General features: G+C 39.7%; 1 protein-coding gene across 1 annotated transcript in view; it reads left to right on the forward strand.

Moving 5' to 3' along the window:
* The window catches only part of LOC119795010 (major histocompatibility complex class I-related gene protein-like), a 1,616-nt gene extending 357 nt beyond the window's left edge, over positions 1-1,259 (forward strand). Inside the window, exons 2-4 of the mRNA XM_038302808.1 lie at positions 8-310; positions 742-840; positions 1,005-1,259. Of these exons, the coding sequence (XP_038158736.1) occupies positions 8-310; positions 742-840; positions 1,005-1,054 (452 nt within the window). The 3' untranslated portion in view covers positions 1,055-1,259. The remainder of the gene's footprint in view (positions 1-7; positions 311-741; positions 841-1,004) is intronic.
* The last annotated feature ends 9,719 nt before the right edge of the window (positions 1,260-10,978 follow it).

The raw sequence follows: 10,978 nt of genomic DNA on the forward strand, positions 1-10,978 counted from the left end.
TCAAAAGTTCTTCCTACAGTGTCTCTCCTCCAGAAGACCCCCTCCTCTCCAGTGAGCTGTCATGCTACAGGTTTCTACCCAGAGAGCGCTGTGATGTTCTGGAGGAGGAGTGAAGAGGAGATTCATGAAGGTGTAGAACATGGAGAGATCCTCCCAAACCATGATGGAACATTCCAGATGAAGGTTGATTTGAATGTCTCATTATTTCGACTCGAAGATTGGGAGAAATATGACTGTGTCTTTCAGCTCTATGACATCAGCAATGACATTATAACCCCCCTGGATAAGACAATAATCAAGACCAATCAGCGTAAGCAGGGAATAAGAACATGTCTCGTTTTTTCAAGTAACATTTTTTATTACTCCAAGATTGTTTCCAGATAGAAATTTGTAAACAACTCATTCAAATACAGTCTTTCTTTTAAGCCTAAAATGTAAAGTAAACTAAAGTAGAATGGAAAATAAATAAAGGCTTTTATTAAGTGTTCAGGAGCGTCGCAACAGAGACTAGATTTATTGTGAACATGCTTTGCTTATCTTGCTTATGTTTAACAAATTTTTCATCAAGCTGCAACAAAAATAACTAATAAAAGATAAAAACATTGTTCTAAAGGTAACTAGAATATCTGTTAGAATCTTAGCTAAAACTAAGAAATATAATATAGTTACTCATCTTTGCCACCCAATTTTTAATTCTTCTTTTTATTAATGTAAGTTATAGTATTTTTATTTTTTTTACAGAAGAGACCATCAACGTTGCTGTCCCTATCGCTGCTTCATTGGTGTTTGTTGTTCTCATCATCATGGCAGTCAGTGCATTTGTCACTTTCAGATATAAAGGTAAGGAAAGACAATTTCACAAGAGGAAAATTAAAAGCTTTTTAAAAGTGAACTTTCTGTTCGCATTTTCTCAGTTTGGTCACGTACAGTTACCTGCTGTAGGAGTGTCTTTACTTGTCTAAAACTTGTGTTGCAACCTCAGCATTGTGTTTCCAACCCTAAAGATTCTTACAACAACACAGAGCTGCTGGAGGGCCTGAATCAAGAAACTTGATGTATAACTAGGGTTTCGTCTCCAAGAAATATTTATATTAAATATTCTTTCAGCAAGACTGTGAGTGTAAAGGTCATCTCTGCGGGCTGCAGATTTAATCTCTACATGAACCAGTAAAGTATCTGGGAAAAAAAAAACCAAGATATATTGTTAGGAAATCTCCAGTGTAAAGGAGAACAGATATTTAGCTATTGAGCTAAATACTTGTTAAATCATAGTTAAGTAAAATGATTAGTAACTTATTAACAGCTGACAAAAGTATTACATTTTTTGATCTGCATGAGATACATTTTAATTTGGATTTTTTTTTTTTATTGAATGACATCAGCCCTAATTTCATTTAAAGTATCAAACAGATGAGCATTTTACCTCTCATAAACTCCCCTCATAAACATATATTCTTCCACATGCAGACATACATTCTACACTCATACGCATATATTTTTCTCACATATATAGATTCTGCTTTCTTATATAGGCAAAAATTTTTCCTCTCCCATGCATAGTTTCTACTCTCACATACACATCAATATATTTTCATTTGATATCCATATATTCTCTCATACACATACATTCATCTTTCAAATACATTTATATAGTAATTTAAATATGTGTTTGAAAGGAGAAGATACGTGTGAGAAAATAGACTGTATGCATGCAAGTGAAATGTATAAGGTGAGAGGAGAATATGGACCGGGAAAAGAATGTATACCTGTGAGAGCAAAATATATTGATGTGACGAAAGAATGTATGCATGAGAAAGGAAAATTTATACATAAGAGAGGAGAATGTGTAGTATGCATGTAAAAAGAGAATTAACGTATATGTATATATAGGTAGATATGTATATATCTATATACATATCTACCTATATATAGAGATATCTCTCTCTCTCTCTCTCTCTCTATCTCCATATATATATATATATATATATATATATATATATATATATATATATATATATATATATATATATATATATATATATATATATATGTATATATATATGATTTCAGAAATGGGGGGGTTGCAAGTATTTTTATAATAAATATAAGTTTTGTAGTAGATCTGTGTTTGTTTCCTCCACTTTTTCTTGCATCTCTGCTGTCCCTCTCCTGACAAAATATTTGGGTGCATGACGTGTACAACCACGCAATTTGGGGTTTAACAATCCATTTAGATTAAAAAAACCTAATTTTATAATTATTATGAGCTTGAATATATAAAATCCCTTTCATAGATATTTTTTCTTCAGTTTTTCATGAAAATAATATTTAACAATAATGCATTCGATTTATCAGCACTTTTATTAAAATAAATGTACAAGCTTATTGAATGTTTTATACTGCAGTGGATGATCTTGAAGTGAATATGCTATTTTATGGAGCCAGTGAATGTGTGTTAAGAGTGGTTTAACACAGTTCTTTGAATCAGTGTTTTTCAACCTTTTTTTACTTTTGTACCCCTTTGGGCATTTTTTTTGTACCACGAGTAACCCTCTCGGTCAAAAGTATTTGATAATTGTCCAAAAGTGGAATGTACAATAACTAATTATAAAATACAGACTATTTTACTTAAAGGTACACTGTGTAGCTTTGGCCACTAGACCTACACCTATAACAGCCTGTATTTTGCTTCAATTGAACATCTGTCATGGTCCAGCAAGGAATCAAAATCAATACAAAATAAAATCATATTATAAACCTCTATTTGTAAATGTAAATCCTTTATTGTCCAACAATGGTGAAATTTACTCTTTAACAAATCACCTTGGGAGCAGTGGGCTGCCATTTTGCGGCGCCCGGGGAGCAGTCTGGGGTTAAGGGTCCTGCTCAGGGACCCAGACTGGAAGTCTTTGGGAGTGTCTGGAACTTGAATCCAGAACATCCGGGAGCCAAGTGCATTGCTCTAACCACTAGCCCACCACTCCTGTATAAAATATAGGAATTATAATCAGACTGACTTAAATGGTTTTCTTTTGTTTTCATCAAGACACCTGAGCTTGCTCTGATGAGATCTGATAGCTCAGGGTGAAAAATGGCTGATACCGGGTTACTCTCTACATCCAGTCTGTTCTTCTGCTTGGTTTCAATGTGTGAAAGCTGAAGGTGAACTCAAACATAGAAGAAAAAAATACTTTTTGTTTGATTAATTTTTATGTACCCCTTGAAGTGTACTTGCGGACCACTAGGGGTACGCATACCCGCAGTTGGGAAACACTGTTTTGAATATAACTTACACTTCAACTTTTAAAGAGGTCTCTTATGTCTCTCTTTCTTTTTTCATACACCCAGGCTGCGAGTCTAACAACTGAACAAACAAACACACGCACTCACATGGCACCAATTCAAAGATTTGTGTAAATTATTACACATGATATTACAACCCTTCTAGATAATGTCACCCAAGGAGAAAAAATGCCTAATTTACAGACCAACAAGACCTTTCCTACAAGACCACAACTCTAGGACGGTTTAAGTTATCTGCCGCATGACAATTTGTAAAGTGAGGTTTCAGGAGTGACAGCAGTGACAGCCAATCACACATGAAAAGACTGAAGCCGGAGCTTGTGGACTAAACTCAGGGGAGCGGGCTTCAGGTTGTGCTGCAGTTTTCCACTTGGTCCTAGTGCTCGATGAATGTCAGTGTATTGTAGCGTCACATTGTTTTCAGACAGTAAAAAAAGAGGCCTGGGAACTTCAGGATCTTTACTGTTCCTAGAAATGCACTTTTAGGGACTGATATGCTGTAGCTACTCTTCTAGTACTCGTCTGTGGTGGCTAAAGCCCAACAGTGGTAATGTTTTTATTGCTTTCTTTCAATATTCAATTCATTTTGTAATTTCGTTTATTTTGCACTGCTGTTATGGTTAATGTTTTTTTATTGGTTTGGCCAAACCACCTGATATGTTACTCTCACATGTCACCTCATGTGTAATTCTGATTCTGATTCATGAAGCCCTTTGGCAGAATGCATCAGTGGAAAAGATGATTCTACTGTTTTGGTTCGGTGGAATGGAAGGCCTTAGGCTTGTTTTGGTTTTCTGCAGTCACTCCAATGCAAAAATAGGAGGCAATTTTGCAAGGGGGTTAATTTTATAACTCACGGTAGCCGAGACATCTCCTCTTTTTTAGACGTAGACAGATTTATTTTGTCATTTTGTATACACAAATGTAAACAAAAATAAATTTTGTTTAGAACAGCTCTCTAGACAATTTCATTTTTTTTAAATGCAGTCTTGATAAGGTAAGCAGCAATCCGCTCTTTGCACATAACGTCGTCACGACACTTCCGTGTTTGATAAAGCGGGTGGCCGGTTTCCGGTATATGCACTTATAGTGACAAGATGCCGGGAAACCTGAGCAAAGAGGTTTGACATGAGTCTTAAAAAGGACCGCTTTCATTTTAGCAAGCAACAGAAGCAATATCACGAACACTGTTGTGTGCCGCTGTGTTCGGCATCATCCAAATATAATGGAGTGTTGAGCTTTCACACGTTTCCCAGCGATTTAGAGCTGAGAAAGAGATGGCTAGTCAACATCCGCCGCGAACAGTTTGTCCCCACGCCCCATACGAAGGTCTGCAGCCTGCATTTCTTAAAGGAGCAAACAATTCCACCAAAAACAGAGTTAGGGAAAAGGCGATTACAGAAAGGAGCTGTCCCGGTATTGTTTAAGTGGAACAATTTTACGACTCCACCCCCGAGGTTGAGCGTTTGGGAGAGGGTGCAGGTAAACACGCCAGAGCCAACACCAGAGCCGTCAGATGAGGAGCAAGCAATGGACTGCACACACACACCTGATGATCATGACTACCCTAAAGCACCAGAAGCAGCATACCTGGATATGGCCCTCGACAGGATCAAGGAATTGGAAGAGAAAAACGAAGCCTTAGAAAAGCAATTTATGGAATTGAAGCTAAGCCATGCATTTGTGTTGGAAAGAGTCCTCCAATCTGACGCCAACATCGGACTCTACACAAGGTAAATAAATAGCCTATTAGTATAATATGAGTTTGTCATCAAATAGGAACCTTTTATAAACTAATACTTTTTCTTCTCTCCTTTTGCAGATTTCCAAATTATAGCGAGTTCATGCTTTTTTGGGAAATGATTGAACCATCTGTGCATAAAATGGTTCGTGCATCCAGAGCCAAAGCTGCTGAGAGGATGAATGAAGAACTAACATCTGTCCGTCCAGCACACATGGTAGGCAATTGTGTTGTTTATCTTATTATTGTTGACATTTGTTTAATAATTAGTTGCCCTTGAAATTAAAGCCATGTAATTATGGGAAACCAGTTGCATTGTGTATGTTTTCGCCCTCTACTGTTTATTTTTATTTCTTTGCACATTTGGTACACTTAATATTTTTAGATAACAAAAGATGTAAACATTAATTAAATGCATTACTTTTTCACACACACATGTAGGTTTTATGGCGTTACTCTCTTAACAAATGATATAATCATTGACAAACTGCATTTTATGTCTGCTTGGTTCATCTTTGTTTAATGTTTACATCTGTTTAGTGATCTAAAAATGTTAAGTGTGCCAAATGTGCAAATAAGTAAAAATCAGCCAGGGGACAAAAGCATACATATGGCACTGAATTTTAGTGCAGACACACTGTCAATTACTATTCATGCCAATTACATCCCTTTTGCTTTTAATGTGAATATTGTTTGTTTTCTTTCAGAGACAGTCATTGCAACCCATTGATGAATTCTTCCTATTCCTGATGTACCTGTCTGCTGGTTACACGGAGCTGGACTTGGCAAACAGATTCCTCATCTCCACCTCCACCGTAAGTCGCATTATCTGTTCCTGGACCAACTTCCTGTACACCCTCCTGGGCTCAGCGTCCATCTGGATGGAGGCTGAGGATGTGAAAGCTTACCTTCCTGATGACTTCAAGGACTTTTCTGACACGCAGATAATAGTGGACTGTACAGAGCTAAAATGCCAAACCCCATCCTCTCCTGTCATTCAAAGTGAGATGTACTCATCCTACAAATCTCACTGCACAATGAAAGCCCTTATTGGGATAGCCCCCCATGGCCCTATCACTTTCATCTCTTCTCTCTATGAGGGATCAATTAGTGATAAAGAGGTTGTTAGTAAATCAGGGTTATGTGACCTTCTGACAGAGGATGTGGCCATTATCGTCGATAAAGGCTTTCTAATTAATGACTTGGTGAAATGCAAGGTGTACTGTCCACCTTTTCTCAAAAAGTCTTCTCAGATGTCAGCACAGAGCGTCCTCAAAACACAGAAAATAGCCAGTCTAAGAGTTCATGTTGAGCGCGTTATCCGACAGGTTAAAGAGAATAAGCTTTTTGAGCCAGTTATACCTCTGTTCATTGTAGGCAGCATTAATGAATTGTTTGCAGTAGCTTGCCTGCTGAGCAACTATCAAAACAAAGACCTTGTCAAGAGATGGGCTAAGTAATGCTGACAAATGTTTCCTTTGTAGTTACAGAGAAAAATCAAAAGCCTGTCATGATTGGTTTTATATCAAACCCACATGCAGAACACAACGGAGGCTGGGTAAAAGTTTAACAGAGTTTATTTTAGATGTTGGCACAAAAAACATGAACTGGATCTGGAGCAGGTCCGGGTTGGGTTCACTGAAGTCTGCAGAGATGATAGTTCGATTAGCTGGGCAGGCAGATGATTAAAGAGTCCTTTTAGATAATTCTGATTCTACCTTGACGGGGTCCAGGCTTCTCTTGTGAGAGAGGGAACCGTCGGGTCCAGAGACTGTTGGTTCAGCAGAGTACACAAGCAGCTGCAGCGTCTAGCTTCTGACTTTGAATGGCAGACCTTGATCAGAGTTTCCAGCTCTTCACAGAGAGCAGCAGGGGAAATCCAAAAAGGAATCTTCAGGTTTGGCTGAAGACTATAAACTTCATCCACACGCAGAATTGACAGAGCTTCAGGCTTGAGACAGGTTTCCTGTGAGCAAAGACAGAGGAAGGTTAGAACCAGTTTTCCCACATAGAGACAACTTAGATTCTTTCAGGTAACAGAGGCTCAGGTTGCTAACCAAACTAAGGTCAACACTGCGGCGTTGAAGGAAGGTCTGGCAGCTGCTTATAAAGGGAAGGTCTCCTGATGAGTAGATGCGTGTCAGGTGTGCTAGAGGGCTCCAGCCCAGGAGACCCACGGCGCACTCTTCTGGTGGAAGGTGGTACATCCCCAGATCCCAACAAAGCCTATGCACAACATTTTTCTTTTTTTTTCTTTTTTAATTAAGAAATGTTATAAAATGATTGTGAAACTGTACAATGATTCAATATTGTGTTCATGAAATTGAAAAAGATGTTATGATTTCATTTCAAACAAATTCTGAAATACACTATATTGCCAAAAGTATTTGCTCACCCATCCAAATTATTGGAATCAGGTGTTCCAATCACTTCCATGGCCACAGGTGTATAAATTCAAGCACCTAGGCATGCAGACTGTTTTTACAAACATTTGTGAAAGAATGGGTCGCTCTCAGGAGCTCAGTGAATTCCAGCGTGGAACTGTGATAGGATGCCACCTGTGCAACAAATCCAGTCGTGAAATTTCCTCGCTCCTAAATATTCCACAGTCAACTGTCAGCTGTATTATAAGAAAATGGAAGTGTTTGGGAACGACAGCAACTCAGCCACGAAGTGGTAGGCCACGTAAACTGACGGAGCGGGGTCAGCGGATGCTGACGCGCATAGTGCGAAGAGGTCGCCAACTTTCTGCAGAGTCAATCACTACAGACCTCCAAACTTCATGTGGCCTTCAGATTAGCTCAAGAACAGTGCGCAGAGAGCTTCATGGAATGGGTTTCCATGGTCGAGCAGCTGCATCCAAGCCATACATCACCAAGTGCAATGCAAAGCGTCGGATGCGGTGGTGTAAAGCACGCCGCCACTGGACTCTAGAGCAGTGGAGACGCGTTCTCTGGAGTGACGAATCGCGCTTCTCCATCTGGCAATCTGATGGACGGGTCTGGGTTTGGCGGTTGCCAGGAGAACGGTACTTGTCTGACTGCATTGTGCCAAGTGTAAAGTTTGGTGGAGGGGGGATTATGGTGTGAGGTTGTTTTTCAGGAGCTGGGCTTGGCCCCTTAGTTCCAGTGAAAGGAACTCTGAATGCTTCAGCATACCAAGACATTTTGGACAATTCCATGCTCCCAACTTTGTGGGAACAGTTTGGAGCTGGCCCCTTCCTCTTCCAACATGACTGTGCACCAGTGCACAAAGCAAGGTCCATAAAGACATGGATGACAGAGTCTGGTGTGGATGAACTTGACTGGCCTGCACAGAGTCCTGACCTCAACCCGATAGAACACCTTTGGGATGAATTAGAGCGGAGACTGAGAGCCAGGCCTTCTCGTCCAACATCAGTGTGCGACCTCACAAATGCGCTTCTGGAAGAATGGTCAAAAATTCCCATAAACACACTCCTAAACCTTGTGGACAGCCTTCCCAGAAGAGTTGAAGCTGTTCTAGCTGCAAAGGGTGGACCGACGTCATATTGAACCCTATGGATTAGGAACGGGATGTCACTTAAGCTCATATGTGAGTCAAGGCAGGTGAGCAAATACTTTTGGCAATATAGTGTATTTAATATTCACTGTGACTGTACAATAAAACATCTAAATTATAATTTATTTATATATCAACTGTGCTCGTCTCATTGAAAGATACTTCGGCATGTAGATGCTAAAGAAGAAATTATCACACTTCTGCCTTATGATGCCTTGTACATCTTTGTCAGCTTGCAGTCGCTGAATAAAATAATCCTCCTCTGCCCAAACAAAAAAGTCGCACCACTCCAATCCGGTAATGAGGAGCTGGCCTTGTACTTGCCAAAAGTATGCATGGCTTTTTTTAAGTGTAAACGTGCCATTGCACATGTGTAAGAATTTACAATCAATGTAGCTCTTCACGTTTGGGCACTTTAGCTCAACTAAACCGTAACATGGTGTGGCAGTTGGATCGTAAACAAGGCCGTCTGGTGAGGCTCCTAACCATGGAGCCTGAGGATGGAGTACAAGCCCACAAGGTGCATAATTTGCCTCTCCTCATGTTGGCGGTTTGTCTGGTACCTCTAATTATTCTCTCTGCAAGATTCTCACCAGAGCTGTGACCCCTAACGTGGCACACTTCTCTAAATCTTGAGGAGGTTACCCTGCTCTGCCGAAGCATGTGCCAATCCTGGTCTTTGCTCTGCGCCCTGGTTGAGGATTCAATTTTGTGAGCCATCTCCATGGTTAATTGAAGGCTCTGCAGATGCAACTGCTCTTCTTCAGTGCAGACCCATACACAGTCTGTTGGCGACAGCTGGTGGCTCGTAAGGGGGAGGGATGGAGGAGGTGGAGCATGTTGATGCACCTCTGTGGATCGGGAGTCACGTTTCGGCTGTTGGTAGGAGAGTACACTCCCCCTCTGAACAAGTCCAAACGCTGACTCAACAAGTGGCCTGTCTGTACTAATCCCCATTTTAGTTATAAGGGGCCTATCCTCTGGAGGCAAGACACTATAAACTTCATCCACACGCAGAATTGACAGATCTGGCAGCGGGCCAATCATTCCTCGGTAAAGGGTGCTCTTGCAATTACACATAGAAATGTATGTTATACACACACAACTTCAAACATGATATGAAGTTATTTACACTTACCGTAATCCTCCTCTGCCCTTCCGACTCTGAACAGTCTTAACCAGGTTCAGGTCTGAAACTGGACCAGGTTTTATACCCTGTGAAAAAAAAATGATGCAAGAGTCTTAGCTGCCAAAAGCTGGCATGTGTTGGGTCAAAATTTGGCGTCTTCTAGAAAAGCTAAGGGCAAAAATTACTGAAAACACCAATTCTGCAGAATTTATTACTGATATTAGAAGTTTTAAGCTGTAAAAAAAACTGCACTATACATTCATGTGAAAGAAAATGTGCAAAACATGTATTGCTGTGAAACTTACGGCTGTCCTGGGTTTGTGCCACTGCTGCTCTAATTCTGTACAGCTGTGTACAGGGGGGGCAACTGGTACATGCAGTTCTGAGTAATGTGCAGTTTTGGAAATGTTCTGGTTGTAGAACACTGTTCCACATGTAAACATAATATTCCAAAACTTGTCTTAAACTGAATGCTGACAATACTTCGCTTGAAAGTCAATTGTGTGTATAACTGTGCTCACTGACTTGTTTGCATAGATATCCTTCTTCAAATGGAATCATAAAATATGGTGTTAAATAGTTTCATGTGACAAACGCATAAAAATATTTAAAAGGTATTTCTGTGCGTCTGTGTGAGCAGCAAGGTTTGTGAAGCACATAGGGTACAGTACACATTGAGCCACAGATATATTCACATTTTTAAAAAAAAGGTCAGATGTTATTCGTATTTCTGTATTTTATAGTCACAGAATTTAGACATCTCATCTAAGCTTATAGTTTCGTCAGCACCTACTCTCAAGCTGGAATTGAAAGTCTTGATAGCAAACCAGGATAACCTGAAGTAGTGTTAAACCATCTAACAGAATAGGCTGGAGTCCTCATTTTCTTACCAGAATGACACCCCTGGCCTATATATTAGCAGGTTCACCACGCTCTGCAGGATTAGCCAGGCTCATCACTTAATGTTATTGTGGAAATACCCCTTGCAAGCCACTGAAATTCCAAGATTATTGTTTGATCAGAATTATCAGTAATATTAGAATTTTTGTCTGTAAATTTTGTTACACTCTAACAATTATTAGTGTTTCAATTAACATATAGACTGTAATGTTTTAAAATGTGAATACATTATTGGGACACGCTTTACACAGCACAACAAAAATGCACAGAAAAGCTTCAACAGCCTAAGCAGTGTTTGGAAAAGCTGAGCATTAGCAAAGCGTTGGAAGCAGAGCGACAGAAAAGAAAATATCCAGTTGGGTAAA

The sequence above is a fragment of the Cyprinodon tularosa genome, unplaced genomic scaffold (assembly GCF_016077235.1).
Source record: "Cyprinodon tularosa strain WSP-4 unplaced genomic scaffold, ASM1607723v1 ctg5, whole genome shotgun sequence".
Taxonomy (NCBI): Eukaryota; Metazoa; Chordata; class Actinopteri; order Cyprinodontiformes; family Cyprinodontidae; genus Cyprinodon; species Cyprinodon tularosa.